Raw genomic sequence first — 22,675 nt, 5'->3', positions numbered from 1 at the left:
GCTGGTTCACATGAGACCCGACCGATACGCTAATCGTCATGACAAAGTTTATTGGCATATAATTCAATAGCACTATTTACATAAGCGGAATCCGATATCCGGATTTCAATTTTGGGCCGATTATTATTAACATGCTCACCTACTTTGTGAAGGATGTGTCATCGATAAAAGTAGAGGCACAGCATGATGTTGACCTCCTGACTGGATTCTGGGCAAGGTGGCTATTTCCAATTGAAACTGCACAAAATATGTTAAAGCAGATAAGTGCGTAAACAGAAGTCCGATGGGACAATAATCTCATACAACCAGACGGAGATTAGGTACCGGACCAACGGGTTTATCTGTGAACTGCTTACGTGTATTTATTCGTGCTTTACACAGACGACGGCGATGATGCAACCGTCCTTTTCATTCGAAAGACCGAGACTGCTCCAAGTTACGCGATAAGGGCCAGAAGTAGTGTCGCGGCAAAGTAGTTTGTCGGGGAGGGTATGCCCGAACCCGAAATGGCATTTTGCCAGTCAGGACTAAGCCTCACTCTCAAGGGATCATAACATCAAAAAGGCTTGCGTGGCTTTCGAAAAGCTGACTGAATCTCCACACGGGATCTGAGGTTGCTGCTATATAACAAGTAGAATGTAATGAATGTAATATAACAAGTAGTGTGTACGATGTTTTATCTTAATACATATTGGTATTTTTTAGTGTATTAGATAGATTATAAGCGGAGCGAAATGAAATAAAAGAAAACCAAACCATTCGAACCAAATGGCACGGACACAGTCCCTGTAGATATAAGTTAAAAAAATCTCCAGGCTGCTACTGCGAATCCCTCGATAAAAAATAACTTTTTATTCGCCCAACCTACTATTTCAAAACCAGGTCCATACGATCTACAGCCTCATAAGCTAGCTAATCTACACCATCGACACAGTTAAGTAAAGGCACGATTTATAATGTGACCAGCTACCGACAGCCAGCGAGCAATACCAGTTGTATTTCTAATGTGAAGCAGCTCTTATAAGTTTTAGTCGTATTTTTCGCAAATAAAAACTGTTACAATCTTCTGAGCGGCAAATTGGACGTTTAATCATGCAACCTCGGGGATTTGGGAAACATTTTCCTGCTAGAGTCAAACCCTAATTATATGGAACCGTAATTTATGCAATCTATTTCAATAATAGTCCACTTCACTTGTTTTTAAAGAAGTAATTGCAAGAGCAATGTTTTATTATTTCTGATAAAATTGTAACCGAATAACATCGTAATATATAACTTGCGAGCAAGAATATAATATGTAAGTATTTTATTACGGAATATACTTTATATTTTTTATAGAGGATAAAAAAATATATTTTTAAGTTTTTTACGATTCGAATTATTTCAAGGTGACATTTTTTTGGACAAAGAAATCTATTTTGGCTTAGTTCATATGTTTACCAAATATTCGACATGACAATGTTTCCGTTGCCTAAATAGCTCGTTTTGTAAACTACTTCTTGCTTGTATTTCCTTAAGCCATTCATAAGGTTGTAATATTATTAAGTAAAAGTCGATGTATGTATAACATTACGAAATATACTTTGAGTAAACAAGGAAAACGCCGTTGTGTATTAACTTATTTTAATTATATTAAATTTATGGAACTCCAGTTATATATAAAAAGTAAAATAACAGAATGGAAATATCACACTGGACTAATGCTTCTTTCTCATTTTAAGAAGAAGGTTTATATTATATAGATTATTTCACCTCGCTACTCCATTGCATGTTGGTGGATACATGAATTTCACCCGACACATACAGGTTTTCTCACGATGTTTTTCTTCATCGCCGAGCACGAGATGAATTATTGATGATGATGTGTTCTATCTCTTATATTTATGAAAAAGGCTCAATTATTTAAATATTGCACTTGGTCTAAAACTGATGAAGATGATCTTAAAATACACTAAATATTAATTTGAATAATACTATGCACAGTTTTATATATGTAGATTTTAATCTACGAAGAATATCTGGCTTTATGATGTACGCTCAAATAGATTTAAATATATTATTTATTTGAATTATAAGATATTTCGTTTTAAAATCTGAATCATTCTCGCACTACTTATCTTGACTGCTAACTATTATTTTCAATAATTACCTATTACTGAAAACCCGTGTGATATCCTAAAACCTATATTCTGATGAAATATGAAACAGTTAATGGTTCCGATTTCAGTAACGATATTTATTGAGAAATGTTCGACAAGTTTTCGACGTCCGTGCCTTGATTATAAAAACCGTTGTCGTCCAGAAACATCTCGAACATTCTTCGATAAATAATGTATGTGAAACCGGAACATTAAGATTTTTTTTTGGTTCATAAACTATAAACCGTTTCCATTTATAATGCCTTATAAGACTCTAAAATCATTAAGACTTATTCTAGCTAATATTTACATACATAGTTAATAATAAATAGCCGAGATGGCCTAGTGGTTAGAACGCGTGATTCTTAATCGATGATCGTGGGTTCAAACCCGGGCAAGCACCACTGAATTTTTATGTGCTTAATTTGTGCTTGTGTTTCAGTTCGTGCTTGATGGCGAAGGAAAACATTGTGAGGAAACCTGCATGTATCTACATAATTTCATTGAAATTATGCCACATGTGTATTCAACCAATCCGCACTGGAGCAGCGGGGTGGAATAAGCTCCAAACCTTCTCCTCAAAAGAGAGAGGAGGCCTTAGCCCAGTAGTGGGATATTAACAGGCTGTTGTTGTACTGTATTTTGTAGTTAATTGAGAATAATTACAAAATATAAAATATTTATAGTTTACTGAAAGCTAAAAGATACACTTTAGTCGGTGTTAAATGTTTATTACCAAATGTACACTACATTAAATATACGAGTAGAACTCGTGAAAAGGAACAAAATGATTACAGGGACATTTTTGTGTCATTAAAATAACATGTACTTTTGCAAAGTTACAAGAAATTAAAGCTAGATTTATTTATAAACTGACTTTAGTGGAAAGACATATCTAATATGAATTTTTTAAATAAGAGTTTTAAATATTACTATGTACACACACTAACGGCTTTATAATTCAATTTGTATAGCCGTTTTTCTTACTTATCCGTGTAAGATTTTACACAATTAATATCGAGCAAGTACCGTTATTAAGTGTTCACATAAAACAACTAATTTTATTTATCAACCGTAAAGTTATTAAAGGAGCTAGCGGCGGCCAGACGACAAAGCAAATCGTTAACAGCTCTTACAGTACATGAAGTCCTTGCTATGAAAATTTACGGGACAAGCGCCGAGAGTAATTACAACTTCAATAAACTGAGCAAAGTATTTTCAATGAAACTTTTAAAAAAAAATGTCTAATCTAAACTTTGTCCAATCTTTTCAAAGGTCAAACGGTCGAGTTATTACTTTGGTTTGTTAATTCACCAATGTAAGGTAAAATTATCTACCACGTAACAAAATTATTATTAACCTAAGTTAGATTTATTATTTTCAGGCTCATACTTAAAACCTATTATCAGATGCCAATAAATATTTAAAATGGAACTGCATATACATCCCAGACAACATTCTTACATTATATAAGTAAATATTCATTAGTAAGCATTGTTATTATTATAAACATTACTGATAATTTTACTACCAATAAAAACATATGAAAATTTTCGCCTTTCAGACTAATCGGAAACATAAAGCTACAATTTATTATCTTTATAAATTACCTTTTCTTTCAAACCTTTTACCTATGCTGGAGATTTTTTTTAAATATAAAATATAATAAATCACCCAACAAAAACGCACATAATAATAATAATAATAATAATAACTTTATTATTCAGGCATCGAGGCCCATAACTGTCTACAGATTACATATTTATAATTACAGAACATTCATTAATAATCAATCACATAGCATTACACAAGGAAGATCTGTCTATTTTCATTAGAAAGCATAAACGAAACGACATTAACTCAGTTCCCCATACCGTTTCTTTTTACCAGAAGCCTGGTATTCTTATGAAGTATATAATGGTATATTTTAATTCCAATGTATTTTATGATAGTTGATTAAAAATACTATTTATACGAAATGTCAAATTGAAAATAAACAGATAAATTATATTATAATGTAGTAACAGCCCGTAAATATCCCACAACTGGCCAAAGGTGACAATTTTATTCCATAACACTGCTCCATTGTGGCACTGACAAATGCAGGTTTCGTCACAATATCATTTTTCACCGTGGATCAAAATTTGGACTACAAATATAAATTAAGCATAATGTGAGAACTACTTTTACTTTGCGGGCTTTGCGCAAGCCCGTCTGGGTAAGGCCGCTAAAGAGCAATTCTTGTTATTTTTGCGTTCCGGCTTAAAGGATAGTGAGGCAGTGTAACTACAGGCACGAGGGACATAACATATTCGTTCCTAAGGTTGGTGGCGCATTGGCGATGTAAGGAATGGTTAATATTTCTTACATCGACAGTATCTACGGGCGGCGGTGAACACTTATCATCAGGTAGCCCATTTGCCCGTCTGTCTACATATAATATAAAAAAGTCAGCTATATGTGACCGAATTTTAACATATCATGTTAACTATTCGTTTGTGAAGGTGCGCGAGTTCTTTGTATTGAGTATTACAGCAGCATTCTATTTTATTATAATTGAGAAATAATCCACTCAGTTAACAAAAAAAAGTATAAAGATCATCATTTTTGATGTATCAATTATAGACAAGGTATATTGATCTATCTCCAAATCTTGTTTTATAGATAGTACTTGATGAAATGTAGATTATGTAAAAAGCAAATCACATACTGATGTTAGTATATAAGAGTAACTACTGGCTATTCTAGCTGATTCTTCTTTGAACAATACATGGTTCAAACCTAGTGGTAATTTTACATTTCATTTAATATAGTAAAATATTATGCGCAAATAATGGTGCACACTCTATTGCCGCACTCTCCATATTCCGACAGGACAACATCCCGACAACATCGAAGACAAACGCGCCTATAAGTCAGAATTTAGTTAATGTACCCCGCTTCACCTATCAACTTCCAAACTTCGAGCTGTTTCTATAAAAAAATTGACAGAAAAAACTCAACACATTTTGATGGTCACACATTGACCTTGGATTTGAATCTTGCGGTCTCAAGATCCGCATTCGTATAAGTTACTGATTCATCTTCTTTGTTCTGTAAACATACTACGTCATTTTATTTCTGAAGTAAGCTGGCAGTTTTGTTGTTGGTTTATAATCTACTGACAGACTCCATTTAAAATACCGACATCGCACTACCGCAACAAAATAAAAGTAAACCACGGTAAACAAGCGGAGTAAATCGTATCACATTCACAAACTATTTTCTAACCCAGCAGAATCTCGTGTAGTTTATTCAGAATATAGATACAACAATTTGCCAGAAATGGCACACCGTTCAATAACCATTTGGTACAATAGATAAATTATTAATAATATCTATAAGTGCTCTTGATCGAATACCACGGCGTTGACCGCGGGAAATTACAGAAACTAGCCATGAAAGCAGAAAACACATACATACACACGAAATCGCAAACAAGTGTTGACTAGTTGGAACAATCAGATATGTCCAGAGAAATCAAGTTCACGACCAACGCCAAGGCCTTATCTTTATCTAGGCACGAGTAAGTAATACTACCAGCTCCAGGCTACTTTTGAGATTTTTTGAAAAAACCACATACTGCTATTTATTTGACTAAGCATTCAATTAAAATCACTAGACAACGAATTTTAATGTTAAAAGAAATTAAAAAGAAATAAAATTTTTACTACCCATTTGAAAGTCGCAAATTTTCAAGCTTAAGCTCTTTAAAATTCGACTTCGCTCGTTTCCTTAGCCATTGTCATAAGAAAAATTATGACAGGATTATTGACTTAATGTGTGAGTTTACTGGTGGTAGGGCTTTGTGCAAGCTCGTCTGGGTAGGTACAACCCACTCATCAGATATTCTCCCGCAAAACAGCAGTACTTGATATTGTTGTGTTCCGGTTTAAAGGGTGAGTGAGCCAGTGTAATTACAGGCACAAGGGACATAAAATCTTAGTTCCCAAAGTTGGTGGCGCATTGGCTATGTAAGCGATGGTTGACATTTCTTACAATGCCAATGTCTAAGGGCGTTGGTGACCACTTACCATCAGGTGGCTCATATGCTCGTCCGCCTTCCTATTCTATAAAAAAAAAATTGAGTAAAATTGTTTCTGGCTACTCTCTCTAGGATTATAACCATTAATAGTTTCTCTTGGTAAATTTATCTTTGCAAACGTACAATTTATTTATAAATCTATACATGCTGGTCGAAGTGACATCAAAATTCATATACAGTTTTTCAGAAGTATGTTTTTGAATATAGAAACAACAAAACGACTAATCTTTTTTGCAGCTCCTCTACCATGTCTACATTAGCAATTACAGTACAGTACAGTACAGTACAGTAACAGCCTGTTAATGTCCCACTGCTGGGCTAAGGCCTCCTCTCCCTTTTTGGGGAGAAGGTTTGGAGCTTATTCCACCACGCTGCTCCAATGCGGGTTGGTAGAATACACATGTGGCAGAATTTCAATGAAATTAGACACATGCAGGTTTCCTCACGATGTTTTCCTTCACCGTTAAGCACGAGATGAATTATAATCACAAATTAAGCACATGAAAATACAGTGGTGCTTGCCCGGAACCCACGATCATCGGATAAGATTCACGCGTTCTAACCACTGGGCCATCTCGGCTTGTATTAGCAATTAGCTGTATATTATTTAATATTACTGTATCGTCTATGCTCACTTTTAAAATAAAAGTTATTTTATTATTGTACTTAGAATACCTACCTTAATTTTAGAATGCATTTAACTTTAATTATAAAAAAATATGTTTTTACATGAAATCGAAATTTCGTGATGCGTTGTACACTTATAAGAAATATTTAAATAAAAAGAATTTGAAAACAAAATTAAAAATGTAGCTGATGACCAAAATCACTCATCATTCAAAATCTTAATTCAACTAGGCTTGTTCTATTTCAAATTGACATTTTGCAATACTAATTAAACCAACGACTTGGAATGTAGATTCCACCGAGAAAACCGCTGGGCGCAAGAACCGCAGTAGTTACTAGTAAAATAAAGCGATCACTTGTATTCCTTCTAACGAATTTATTGTTCTTGGCCTAGTATCTTAGATATAAAAGCAAGTGTATTCGCCGTCACAACCAATAACCTGCATTATCCTTTACCGTGAACAACGGTGATTTCTTGAGAGGCCAAAAGGAAATACTCTTGCATTAGTGAAAAGCTGCGGAAATAATGTTTTCTCGTAAATTGATTTATATATCCTATCTGTTTTTTTTTTACTTTTATTTAAAAAAAATCCTTGTTGTTCTGTTGGGTAATTTATAAGGCCGCAAATCTTGAAGTCCTGGGTTTAAGCCTCGGTTCAGGTCAATAAAAATTTATTGGGTCTTTCTTTTGAAAAATGATCAGTAGCAACCCGTTCCGGAGTCTTGTAGTTGGCAGTATTTACACTACCGGGCCTCTAAGAGCACGTTAGGCCGTTGGTCCTGCCCCTGAATTCTTTTCGGGCTTATCAGATTTGCCATCCAATCGGATTATGGGAGTGAGGGTAGAAAAGAAAGTGCTAAGTGCACTTATTTGCGCATTCACTTTTGCACTGAAAGAGCTTGTAATGCTTTATTTAAATAAAGTATATTATTGTTTTTATTTTTTATATTATATATACTCTTGCTACTGAATAAAAATTAAAAGTTATTTCAATTAAGCAATTAAAAAATAATTTTTAATAATTTTTTTCCATTCCTATTTAACATAAGCTAAAGTTTTGTATGACTTATTAATTATTTAAGCATAAGAGAAGAGAAAAAAAGGTACAGAGAATCAGTTTCATCATTTAACAAAGTAAATCCGCTATCTTTGGTGGTCTCACTCGTTACAATAGGAATCAAAGATAATAAAAATGGCACGCTTGTAAAAAATAATAATAATCCGAATTACTTAGATTGTAATACATATAAGTATATACATTACATACATATATACATTTAAGTGCCTTCTTTGATATTTGAATTTTACCTTGACTCGAGGCTCCATCACCGTCATTGAATCATCTTCGAGAAAATAAACGATGTTTACAACACGAACGCGATAGTTCTCATCTGGGTTATCGTAAACCGTCTGCTTGAAGAAAGCCGTGAAGTTCAGGCATCTCTTGTCGTAGTGGACCCAATGTGGAATCACTGCGGGCAGAGCTGGCTGCTTCACGCGTCCGTAAGTTAACGATGGATCGTAGCTAAAAGAGATAAAATATACATATAACATCACGCGCTTACAATTGTCAAAATTATGTCATGATATTATAATTACTATACCATATATTTTTTTTATTTAATAAAAATTATAAATTTTTACAATTAAAAGTAACAAATAATTACAAATCAAATAAATAAATAAATCGCTAATTTTATCGCCTAAGAAGACAACAAATAAAAACGGTCTCGCGTCTTCATAATTTCATAAATTGGTGATACGTTGTGGACGTTGAAATACTGAGCAGTTCCTAGGCAAGTTGTGTGTCGACCAACTTTCACTAAGTACTGACTGACTAAACGTACACCGACCACTTGCCACCCGTATTACTCCGCACAGTGCCATCTGTGTTTCGCTTTTAGTATAAAGTATTTTAATATATAATTTCACAGGCGAAACCGCAATGAGATGTACTAAATGAAAAATATTAGAAGATTCTTACTTGACAGAATCGTCAGGTAAAGCAAATGCGTTGCTGTCCACGTCAGTAGCTGTTCCACCTGGTCCCCGGATGAGCGTATCAGGAAACCTATGCCCTTGATAATACCGCAGTGAACTACGGATGTGGTGTTGAGTCTTCGTTGGATCAGAGAATATCAGCCCCGGGAGTTTCGGTAGACCCCACGCCATATTTACACCTATTAATATATATTTAAATTGATTAGAAAAAATGTGATAAAAAAAGAAACACTGAATAGACTGAAACTTTCCTCTTTGGGATAAGGTTTGGAACTTAATTCAGTACGCTGCTCCAATGCAGGCTTATACACATGTGGTAGAAATTTATTTAACAATGTAGGTTTGCTCGTGTTCACCGCCGAACACTAGCGGCCTTACTTATAAACCTTATTTAACAGGGGATTAGATAAACAATGCCAAGTCTTTTTCTTTCTAACGTAAAATTAATAAGGAATAACAGAGAACAAGATGACGCTGTTGAGTCCATTTGGGCCAAAAGCAAAAAGTCAGTTCGAAAAAAAGAGAATAAGATGAAAATAAAACAAAAAAACGACAATCAAAGCTGATAGAAAGATACACCAAAGATAAAAAATACGTCTGTTGAGACTATATTAATATATTTAATTTTGTTACAACAAAATCGTTACTTTCTAAAGTTCTAATGAAATCCATGCTTTGAGCAAAGCTTCTCAAATCCGAAGAACTTTGCAATCTAACTTATTCGAAGAGGAGCTGGCTCAAGATATTAGGATTTTCTTGAAACCAAACTTGATGATGCTCAACAAAAAATCTAATAATCATTTTTTCATAAGAGTTTTCGAGTTCAGTGTATGTTTTCGTCTCTGGAGAGATTGAGCAATGGCAGACATTTGAATAAGGCAGTTTAGCAAATACCTCAAAACTGCTTTAATGTTCTATCATTAAAAACATAACGGCCGATTATAATTTTAAATGAAGTATCTTTTTATTTTAGGTATAAAAATTCTAAAACATTAATTGCTTTTGAAAACTACAATATTATATTGTTTCAATTTCGTATTCATTCAGTATACAACAGCGGACGTCCACTTACAATTCAATCCTCTTATTCAAGTAATCCCCATAGCGTTGTAGTTTTATAAAATAGGATGTATTTTCTCTATTACTAACTTCTACACGTAATGTTAAAATTAATACTTTACAGATAAATTAATACAAACAACTAAAGGGATATATTGTCACTCGTGCATAAATGACACATATTTTATAAGCTCATTATTATTATAGTGACAAATTAAAGATCCGAAACATATTTTTTTATTTTGTTGTTTCATGGTCTCTCTGTTTGTACATATATGATATATGTACAAACAAGAAAACTTAACAAGCATACTGCCTAGTTTCAAATATACGATCCACTAGGATCGTATATTTATTATAAGTAAATCGAGTTCATCGTTTGTGAAGCTACTAAGCTTCACAAACAATGAACTCGATTTACTTATACTTATTTATATAATTTTTGTTCAACATTTATTTATAAGTAATAAGAATAATACACAAAGACTATATCAAAATAAAAGGCAAATATACGCCATGAAGAAATTACTCCTAGTACACTCGAGAAAGAATAAATTTACATAGAAACAACGATTGCGGATCACATTTCAAGAAATTTCAGAAAAAAAATGGTTTGTAGAAATGAAAAAGGAAAAAATAAATCATTGGCAATTTACATTTAATCTAACATATTCAATATTTGATTGGACTAATATCAGAGCTCAAGGGATAGTAAAATAATGCATTTCTATGTGACGGCATAAGCTTCTTGGTAATAAATGACATCTTAACGTGTGGGATACTTAAAGAACCATAAATATGAAAAAATTCTATTAACGTAACAATAACAAGTAGTGAATTATGATATGAAAACTCAATCAATAAGTGTGCTTTGATTATTATTAACTTATCGGGCATATCTTCTACAGAATTTTGTTTTTTTTAAATATTTTGTAGTCTTAACATGATGCTCATTTATAACGGACTGTGACAATACAAATGTAAAGTGAAAGAAATCTATTTGTTCAGATAATCAAATTATTATAACTACATATATATCAGTACTTATATATATGTAAGTATCGCATCCATTTTAACGAGATGAACACTGAAACCAAATTTATTTATGTCTTATTCTGACGCAAAATAATAAACATTGCTAGATATTTTAAGTTGTTACATAATAACATGATTACATAACTCACCGAAAAAGATGAATAATATCAAAATGTAGAAGATTACAAAACGTGTTCAAATGAAATAGTATAATATGAGACACCGTTGTCAAGACAATGTGACAAGGATAAACCAATTCGTTGCTAATAACGACGCATTGAGTACAAACGTTTTGGTTACTAATCGACCACCCTCACAAAACTTACCCATAAATTCCCGCAAAATTGTATTTTACATCTACATAAATATATATTTTCGGTACTATTTTGTAACTTACTATTATCTTATTAATATATAATATATAAGATATTCCCTTTTTTAATGCAGAGAGGCATTTATAGAGGAAATTACACAATTTTATTTTTAAGGTTGCGTTGAAAATCACCATCTTTTTTACATTGAATATATTTTTTCTATCATTATTTTAAGCATTATAACGAACGGAGAAAATTATATTGATATAAATTTGCTACGGATGGCAGTTTTTGCAGTAATATAAATGTTCTATTAAAATTTTTCAATCGACAAGAACTTACAATTTAATTAATAAAAATCTCTAAGTTTTTTTTTATTTAACTTAGCTATACGTTAATTAATTTTTAGCGTTAACCCAATTAATTCTAAATTAAAAAAAATGTGTCGCGTGTTTTTTATCATTTATCATTTGATGTTTAAAATTTTTATTGCTTTAAGTTTTGATCATGTTATTTGTTCTGTACAAATATTAAAAAAACTTATCTTAACTTCTTTATCGTTTAAGCATCTAGTGCGCCATCTAGTGGGGCGAGTTACAACAAAGTGGATTATATAATTATATCAGTATTAAAACCTTCTAGATTATAAAAATACGTGTATGTGTCAATTTTATGGTGATTGGTCAAACATTGCCGAAGTCTATTTATCTCAGACGGATATACCAATATAGAGTTTTATATATTACATTATTTTGCCAAAATACGCCGGTTAAACGTAGATTATGTTATGTTTTTATAGTGTCTTTAAATGAAAACATATTATATAAAACAGAGAAATGCCGACCGGATGATAGGCCTAAAAAGCTTCGAGAGACAGCTATATAGTAACGGATGATTTTTTTTAAAAAGATTTTAATCGCTAAATTAAACATAATAAAGTGTACCATTATTTTCGCATAATCAGTTTTTTATAATTTTTAATTCAGTCCGTCTATTTGCCACAGTCTATAATTCAATATTTCGTATGGGAAGAGATTATTGCCCCCAAATTAAAATTTATAAGAATATTTTCTATATAAGTTAAAAATTATATTTTAATTTAACAACTTCATACATTGGCTAAAATGAGAGTATACGGCGATAGATGTCATAACAATTACTTATTAGCTTTTGTGTAATCTCTTAAAGTCATAAGCAATATCTGCTTTAAATTTAATTTCTAAACAACAAGTATTTAGTATTTAAAATATTACTATTGTGATGTTGATGAATTTGTTAGAATATGCGTTAGATTGTATATGTGCGGAATATAGAAATTGAATATTTTTTTGCTCTGAGCGAAGTAGTCTGTAACTAAGAGCAGTGTTCTTGATCCTTTTATTTGTTTTTTTTTATATATTTGTATTTTATTAAGACGTTTCAACTAACTCTCATACTACCCTGATTTGAATTGTATTTATTTGTATGTATTTTCTGACAAACAAATATTGTTTGAAAAAAAATTGTTTGTTTGTTCGATTTTACAGTAGAAAACGCCTTACTGTTTTATTTTTACAAAAAATATAATTTTAAATTTTTTTGCTGTAATCGTGATCGTAATAAAACTTGTACAATAAAATGTTATTGGAATTTCTGTTAATAAATTCTCACTGGCAGCCCAAAGTTTAGAAGTTGAGTGTTAACACTTTCTTATCTCAGCCAGAACGTGAAGCCGTTGCTCCTGCGCCTTGAGATAACCGTTCCATGGATTTTAAAATAGATGGAATAGGCAAGTGGGCCACCTGATGGTAAGTGGTCACTACTACAAAAAAAAACTAGTAATATTTTACATTAAATAATAATAATTAATAATATTTTACATTCTTACATTTCCAATGCGAAACCAATCTTGGGAACTAAGAAGTGATGTCCCTTGAGACACTGGCTCACTCACATTTGAAACCGGAATACAACAATACTATGTATTGCCGTTTGGCTCCTATGTAGTAGGCTATTCTCCGTTCAGAATGACCACCGTGACCAAAATCGGTCAGAAGGACATCATTATCTATAACGGTAATTCCAGCTGCAAATCCAATATTATTTTTATTAAAGTTATATCTTAAGTTGTGAATCTGACCTGATTTATTAGATTCGGGCTCAATGTCAGCGTGAATTAATTTAAATTCAGTCTAACCTAATTCCCTAGCTACCCAAAACCCTAGACCGGTTAGATTCCAAGTTTTTGTGGAGTTGGTTATGTAAAATTATGTATGTTTTTAAATATTACTATTTTATTTACATTTTAATTAAAATCACACACACATTTATTTATAGTAATCTTACATTTTCTAACGTGTACATTTTTTTGTACTTTAAAACTAGTGATGTTATAATTAAACTAAGGAAAATAATGTCTTTGTTAATTTATTAAGACAGGGAATGTATTTTTAATCACAGGATCTTAATTAAGAAAATGTGTAATTATGTTATGATAATTTCGAAACAAAGTAATTATTTTAAGAACTCTAAAGTAAAATAAATATTGATTAATTGGATAATCATTAAGTTGTAAATGTGTTGTAAAAAAAGCTGATGTAGTTTGGACATGGTTAAAATGCTATTTTTTAAGAAAAAGAAAGGCTGAATAGGATGAATAGGGCAAATGGGCCACCTATGTTAAGTGTATCTTACTACGGTAAGAGGCTCATAAACATTGGCACTGTAAAAAATATTAACTGGTATTACCATAGTACAATCAAAAGCTACTTTATTTGATAGTTATTATTTTGTTTTTACCAAAATCGATTCAACTGTAAAAACGTAATACAAAAACCAGAAGCTTCTCATTCTTCCAGTGAAAAAATATTGTTGAAAAAAAACTTATGTTTGTTCGACTAAACCCACTTTAACACAATTCTTTGTTCCACAGCGACGATTTGTCTTGTTTGAAGTATCAAGATGGCATGTCTATTAAGAGTTACCTCGAGAGCTCAGATGGCTAGATTTCTTAGCTACTCGAGACGCCTCTCCACCTATCCCTTTGTGTATTCGAATGAAGTGCGCGACGCGAAAGCGGACAGGAAGCCGATAGTGGCTTTGGAATCAACTATTATCACTCACGGAATGCCTTATCCTAAGAATTTGGAGACAGCACTTGAAGTAGAGGATATCATCAGACGCCAAGTAAGTAATACAAACATTTTATGTAGAAACCTAAAATTATTTATATTTATAAAATGTTTAGGATACTAATAATATTTTAAATTACGTTTTAATATAATAGGAATGAATATGAATAATATATTGATTAATTTTCATAATCAAACAGAATAAAACATTACTTGCAAATGAATATTATGTGTATTATTCACACAATAGTCTTCAAAATATCGTTACAAGGAATATATCTCGAATTTTAAATTTCTAGACAAAAAGTTTTTTTTTTAAACGTAACGTTTGCAAAGTATTGAAACTCGTTTTGCCGCTATAGCTTGTAAAGCACGTTCGGCGTCTCCGAAACAGGCGCCCTATTTATTCCTTTTCAAGAAACAAGAATTACTTTGAATGTTTACGCCATGTGTGTAACGAACTGCATTGCTCAAATTTTGCTTGTTGAAGTTGTCTTTGAATTGAATATGTTAAAAAAACTATGAAGATATACATGCAACTGATTTGTCATAATTTTTTCTGTCATATTAAGTTATATATAATCCAATACACACATATAGCTCCGCCGTAGCTCCGCTAATTTACTAAAAGAAAATTGCATCGTATTGTTTTATAGAAATACTGAATTTGAGACTATATAATCTAATACCTTTGCTTTAAGAAGAAAAAAATAAATGAAAAAAAAGAAAAATATAATGAATTCGTATTTAATAAAGGTATGAGCTACGCATGCCTCAAAGGATATTTATCCTATGAGGCATGCGTAGCACGTCATACGTGTGTCGAAGTTTATTTAATTTACCGTCAGCGTTGGTCGTTTGTCAGCTGCAGTGCCCTTAATTGAGTGAAAGCGGCTTTCGTCTAGCTAATCCGCTGCTGAACGTCACACAACACTTCATATCCTTTTGTCACTCAATTAAACGAGTGAACATTTCAATCCAATCTTCTTAAGGAGGCGAATGCCTCTCTCTCTCTAAAAATATATCATATTTAAATAATACTTATTATCAGAAAATATATAAGATATTTTAATTTTATATTTTTGTGCATGTAAATTAATAAAATAATTATATGAGCAAGGGTAAATGCAAATTTGCAAATTGTATGAAGCATTAAATACTTCTAAAACCATCATTGCACTGCCAATAACCAGATCTAAGCGTGTTCAAGTCTAATGTTACGTCCCTTGTGCCTGTGATCACATTGTCTCATCGTCAGTAACCATTCAAACCGAAAGACATTTGTACGAAATATAACTTATTGATGATATAATAAACTAGAGGGCCCGAAGTAGCCCAGCATTTATTTATACTTAACAAAATTATACCAATCTTTGTTAAAAATTAGTTTCCGGCCGCGTCTTTGTGTAATAGGAAAGGGCCTACCCCTGTATCTCTAACAATGTGTTAGAGATTAAGACGTAAAAATGTAACAAACAATAAACTCATTTTCACATTTATATATAAAATAATACTAAGGATAAATAAACACTAATTAAAATATTTCTTATATATTGTATTGTTTTAGGGAGCAACGCCAGCCACTATTGCAATACTTCAAGGGCAACTAACGATAGGCTTAACACGAGACCAACTTCAATACCTGGCCAAAGCAAAGGGTGTTATTAAAGCATCTAGAAGAGACCTGGCACCCGTGTTAGCAGCTCAAAAAGATGGCGCCACTACGGTCGCTGGAACAATTATCGCAGCTGAATTAGCTGACATACCTATTTTTGTTACTGGAGGTATAGGTAAGTGATAATATAAATATACGTTTAAATAGAATATTAAATTAAAAAAAAAAGTAGCAAATCAACTGCACGGAATTAAGACTAAGATCTCGGGATTTACAGCCTTATATAGTAGACTAACGATGTAGTCTCTCTTTGTATAAGTAGAATTGTACAGAAAGTGGCGCTATTGCCATTAAATTTTTCCTATTATATATATATATATATTTATTTATTTATTTTATATTCGCCGGGAGGGCAAATGACTCTACTCCACCTGATGGTAAGTGGTAGTAGAGTCCAAACGCGACGACGGCCAGTACAGACGGGAAAAACGTTCTGCACTAGCCGCCTTCGCCTTGCCGGCCCGCAAGATGCCTCTTCACGCCTCGTTTGAAGGAACCCGGGTTGTAAGAGGAGGGGAACACGTGAGCTGGTAAGGAATTCCATTTTTTGGAAGTGCGACAAAGAAAGGAGTTGCCAAATTTCTTTGTTCGCGATGGAATTGATGTCACAGCTAGGCGGTGACATCGAGAACCAGCTCGCGTGGACTTAAGAAGGAAGGGGGAAGCAGGAATTAGAGAGAATAATTCCTCAGAGCACTCGCCGTGATACAGTCGATAGAAAGCGCTCAGTGCTGCTATCTCACGACGCAATTGTAAAGGTTCAAGGGTGTTTGTGACCTTTACGTCGCCAATAATGCGTACGGCACGTCGCTGCAACCGGTCCAAGGCCTCAAGTAGGTAATTAGCGGAGCCGTCCCAAAGGTGCGAGCAATATTCCACGCAAGACCGTACCTGTGTTTTGTACAGCAGGCACAGTTGTTGTGGCGTGAAAAAGCGCCGCACCTTGTTCAGAACTCCGAGTTTCCGTGAAGCTGTTTTTATAACAGCCTCGATGTAATCCCTTGGACTAAGGTCGCAGCGAACGTCAATCCCCAGCATGGCGATTTTGCTTTGCATCACCAGCGGAGTACCACAGAGGGAGGGAAGAGGGGAAAATGTTGACTTTTTCGCCGTGAGAGCGCATACCTGTGTTTTCTTGGCATTAAACTCAACAAGATTATCAGAGCCCCATTTGGCGATAAGCTCTAACGTCCTATCGAGTTCAATGACAAGATCCTTCCGCTTCTCCTCAATTTCCGCTCGCCCAGCAACTGCGCGTCCGTGGTATCCACCATGCACTGTACTATCGTCTGCATAGCAATGTATGTTCCCAAGAGAGAGCATATCATTGATATGCAAAAGAAAGAGTGTGGGAGATAGCACAGATCCCTGGGGGACCCCAGCATTCACTACATAGAATTGTGAAGCGCAACCATCAACTAAAACACGAAGGCTACGCTTGTGTAGGAAGCTGGCAATCCAGGTGCATAGCTGAGCAGGCAGACCATATGCCGGCAGCTTGGAGAGAAGACTTCTGTGCCAGACCCTGTCGAAAGCCTTGGAGATATCGAGGCTGACAGCCAATGATTCTCCATGCTTGTCGATAGCTTCACCCCAGAGGTGTGTTACGTACGCTAGAAGATCACCTGTGGACCGTTTTGGTCGAAACCCGTACTGACGATCATTAATTAAACAGTGATCTTCTAGGTAATGGATCAGTTGGTTGTTTAAAATCCGTTCCATCCACCTTACAAAGTACTGAGGTGATAGCAATTGGCCGATAATTTGCCGGGTCAGACCGATCCCCTTTTTTGGAAACCACTTGCACATTAGCTCTTCTCCAAGCCTCCGGCACACATCCCGAAGAGAGAGAAAGTTGGAACAGGCGCGTTAACACAGGAGACAGCTCCGCTGCTCACTTCTTCAGCACTATGGCTGGTATTCCATCGGGACCGCTAGCTTTCCGTATATCAAGTGATTGCAGCTCCGCACGCACATCACGTTGCCTGATTTTAATGTCAGGCATCGTATGGCCACATGAAGGTATTGTAGGTGGCAGCGCACTACAATCATCGATGACGGAATTGTCGGCAAAGAGTTTAGCCAGGAGATCAGCTTGCTCTTGCGGACTGTGAGCTAGCGACCCGTCCGGATTTCTGAGCGGTGGCAGCGAAGGTTGGCAGAAATTGTTTTGCACAGACTTGGTCAGACGCCAGAAGCTACGGGAGCCCCTAGGATGCGAAACAAGGTCATGACCAATCTGTACAATGCGCTGTGCATCCGCTCTCGTGTATGCCTTTCTACAGGACTTGGAATTTTTATTATAGTTTGCTTTCAGTGAGTCAATGTTAGATGCCCCGCTAATGCAGCCGTTGATCCACTTGCGATATGCCACCTGCTTAGATGATACAGCATCGGCACATTCACGAGTGAACCAACGGTTACGCGTACTCCTACTGACGAGATCTGAGCTAGGAACGTAGTATTCCATTCCCAACATGATCTCGCCAGCAACAGCAGCGGCACTAGCTGTCGGGTCATTCCCACTGAAGCAACGTTCCTTCCAAGGGACCGACGCATAGTAATCGCGCATACCGTCCCAATCCGCCGACTTATAGTGCCAAACGCGACGTTTGCATACCGCTAGTGGCGGCAGCTTGGCCTGTGGCACTCTGGTAGATATAAGGCTGTGATCCGAAGAGCCAAGAGGAGCCTGAACCACAACCTGATATTCCACCGGGTGAGAAGTCAGCAGAAGGTCCAGTAGAGAAGGTGCTTGCCCATCAATATCTGGGATCCTGGTGGGCTGATCAACCAGTTGGGTCAAGTCATGTGTGAGAGCAAAAGCATGAGCAGTCCTTCCAGCATGGTCAGTTTTGAGGGATTTCAACCATGATTCGTGGTGAGCATTAAAATCCCCCAAAAACACCAATTCCGCGCTAGGAAATTGCTCTTGCGCAGCATCTGCCACCCGACTAAGATGGTCAAATAATCGGCTTGTCTCCAAGTCACCATTGTGGGATCTGTAGAGGCACACGTAGACTCGGCTCTGACGAACCAGGTCCACACGTACCACCAACATGGAGAAGGAGGGGTCCTCCAAGCAGCGCAGTCGGTGACAGCAAACATCCGTCCTGACGAACAAGCATAGTCCGGCTTTCGCTTTGAAGGATTCTTCAAGCGTGTAGCCGGGATAATTAAGGTAGCTGGTATCGGCAGGACGGAGTATTTGTGTCTCCGTGAGAAACAACATTGCTGGCCGTGCTGTCTCGAGATGGTGGTGGACAGCGTTGAGGTTAGTGTGGAGTCCTCGGATGTTAGAGAACTCGACCTCAAACAGCGAGGGTATGGTGGGGGTGTGCACCGCTGTACGACCGTTATTTCTGTTTTGTTGTGCCATTTGGGAAAAATAAAATGGAAAAGAGACGTGAAGCGAGCGATGTATTGCCACGATAGGGATGGGCAAAGTGTGGAGGCGTGTTTCCCCATTTCGTAAAAAGCAAATCAAATTTAAAAGAGAAGATTGCTCAAGGGTGAAAGAAACCGCCGTTAAGACACTCCATGTGTCAAATTAAATACTGCTACATATGTATCTACCAGTCTGCATTAGAACAGCGGTGGCATAGGGTGGTAGAGTGGAGATTAGCCTAGCAATGCAGACTATTACTTTGCTTTTTATCCTTGATTTTAGGGAATGATTTAGGTAATAAATCACGGTAACATAACATTACAACGAACAGTATATCCATATGTATATTATAAAGCTGGAGAGTTTATGTGATTAAGCGCCCTAATATTAGATTTGAAATATATTTATGATAACAATACTGTTTACTGAGAAAGGCTAAATAATTTCACGATACGACGCCAAGTAGTTTAACGCGGATGAAACCGCGGGCCACACCTACTGTAATATACGAGTAACTGAGTTGAATGTCAACAAAGCTTTATAGCGTTGTTGTTTTCGTAACAAGGAAAAACTGTCATTTATTACAGAAGTATGTTCTTTTAGATGTGATGGAACGAGTGCCAAACGAATTATATTTTACAATCCTTTTAAAGAATAGCCTATTTTGCAATACATATATGTGTGTTCTCTCTGACTTAAATACAAAATTTCTTTATTGAGAACAAGAAAAGATCGAATGATGAATAATTGCTGATGAACAAGAACTATCTGTTTTAGTAGAATTCCCATGTGATTGTAGTTAGTTTAATACCTTAACTGCTTTGCCGGTCTATTGAATGTATATAGGACTGCAAATCTCAAGTTCCTGGGTTCAAATATCGGGCTATAAAAAGATATTGGATATTTCCTACGTGGAAATCCGTAGGTGCAGCTCGAAGCTTGATATTTGGCATTGTTTGTACTCTTGTGCCTTAACGTAAATCCGTTGATCCTGCGCTTGAACTCTTTTCGGTCGTGTCGGATTATCGTCCCGTCATATTAGCGTCAGGGAACAGACGGGGCTGTGTTTACGCATCAACTTATGCACTACAAAATATTATAATGCTTGAATGATTCGATACCTATAGTCGTTAAATTCTCTGTAAACTTCAAATCACAAAGAAAACAATATTTTATTGTATAGTTTCTAGTTTATATATTTATTAGGAGAGCAATATATATATACGGCTATAGCCTATGCTCTCCTATATACACATACAGATAAACTAGAAACAATACAAAAAAATATTATAATATTATTTATTATTATATATTATTATAAATATATATATAATATTTAACACATTTTACTAAGCCATCCAATTCTCATCTTTCTACCTATATTAACTAAAGGTATTAAGGTATATTATGCTAATGAAATTTGGTAATGTAATGTAAGCTGTTGGATTACCAAATAAATAAATAATTTTCTCAGCTGAAAATAACCGCCTTGCGTGGAATCGATAAAAAAGTATCATCATGATAAAAAAATACTTAAAAAAATTGTAATAAGAAACTATAAACTCCTATTTTCTAATAAAAGTATAAAAATGTCGACAAATTATGAAAAGCTAATGCATTCGGCGAGAGGTTAACGACCACACACTTATGTAGCGGCATAACTGAATTTTCACACCAATTCGGTTGCAAGTATCACATTCAATAAAAGCGATCGCGCGGTAAATAGGTGGTGAAATTAATAACAAATTCCACAGTAGGAATCGATAATTTCATGCCACGATTCTCGCTCGCTGCAAACATTCAAATTTGTACCGCACAAATCTTAAATCGTTTCGTTAAATGATTGCCAGTGGCAGTAGTTATTTGAATATTTGGAGCAAAATTCACATTTCAGATCGTTCCACCACTATTCAGAATTTAGTACGGATTTATATTATTCAATTAAAATTAACTATATATAATATTTATATTGAGTATAAAATTATTCCTATTTAACTTATAAACACATTTAAAAATTTTCTTTTATTTAAATTAGCTTTGAATATGGGCTTATTATAATATAAGCAAAAACAAAAAAAGTTAATTGCGTTTTCCTCTCGGTTTGTTTTTAAATTTGGTACTACTATTCATCAGCATAAGTAAGTAACAGCCTGTAAATGTCCCATTTCTGGGCTAAGACCTCCTCTCCCTTTTGAGGAGAAGGTTTGGAGCTTATTCCACCACGCTGCTTCAACGCGGCTTGGTAGAATACACATGTGGCAGAATTTCAATGAAATTAGACCCATGCAGGTTTCCTCACGAAGTTTTCCTTCACCGTCAAGCACGAGATGAATTATAAACACAAATTAAGCACATGAAAATTCAGTGGTGTTTGCCCGGGCTTGAACCCACGATCATCGGTTAAGATTCACGCGTTCGAACCACTAGGCCATATTCAACGCTGAACAGCAATTCTTTGAATTGAGTGGATGCAAAGAACATAACATCTTCTTTACCATTGCTCTTGACCAAAAAAAATATTAGTTTAGACTACTTATAATGCATAATAATTATGCTATTATCAAGTTATAAACGCAAATAACATCGTATTAAATAATTCATTTACAGGTCTTTTAATAAAATTATTCAATACTTACGAAACAGCTACATCTATTACAAGTTGGTCTAATAATATTTCATATTCATAGAAATATATTAATAATTAATATATTCATATTGTTTGGACTCTACTACCACTTACCATCAGGTGGAGTAGAGTCATTTGCCATCCCGGGGCATATATAAAAAAAATATGCAAAAACTCGCTTAAAATGTAATTTTTTTTGTAGTGAAATAATGTTCATCTAATTACGTTCTTTGAAATTCATAAATCTTTCCTTGTTTCCAGGAATTATAACAATAAGTATCATGTTAAACAAATAAGAGTATTGCTTGAGAAAACATCATTTATAATATTTAACCGAACATTGAAAATTTACATAAAATTAATTCAGAATATTTTTTATTACGTCATAATTATAATAACATTTATATTAATTAATTTATGTAATTAGCAAAAGATTAATACTTCGTACTAAGTATTTTTCTTAATGTTTTATTTACTATTTTACTGTAGCGCGTATGACGTTAACATTAAAATTTAATTACTGATGACATATATTATTTATTATTTATAAATACTTATTAATTATGATTATTTTAAATATACGAGTTCTTTTTCAGGGACATTATTTATTTGATATT

At 34.5% G+C, this 22,675-nt stretch overlaps 1 protein-coding gene across 1 annotated transcript in view; it reads left to right on the top strand.

The window, feature by feature from the left end:
* LOC126774828 (uncharacterized) overlaps window positions 1–22,675 on the top strand; it is a 166,986-nt gene that overhangs the window by 9,634 nt on the left and 134,677 nt on the right. Inside the window, exons 2-3 of the mRNA XM_050496459.1 lie at window positions 14,171–14,424; window positions 15,937–16,159. Of these exons, the coding sequence (XP_050352416.1) occupies window positions 14,200–14,424; window positions 15,937–16,159 (448 nt within the window). The 5' untranslated portion in view covers window positions 14,171–14,199. The remainder of the gene's footprint in view (window positions 1–14,170; window positions 14,425–15,936; window positions 16,160–22,675) is intronic.

Source organism: Nymphalis io, chromosome 2 (genome assembly GCF_905147045.1).
Source record: "Nymphalis io chromosome 2, ilAglIoxx1.1, whole genome shotgun sequence".
NCBI classification, from domain to species: Eukaryota; Metazoa; Arthropoda; class Insecta; order Lepidoptera; family Nymphalidae; genus Nymphalis; species Nymphalis io.
Note: the sequence above shows the minus strand (reverse complement) of the source record. Positions and strands in the feature narration are given on the sequence as shown.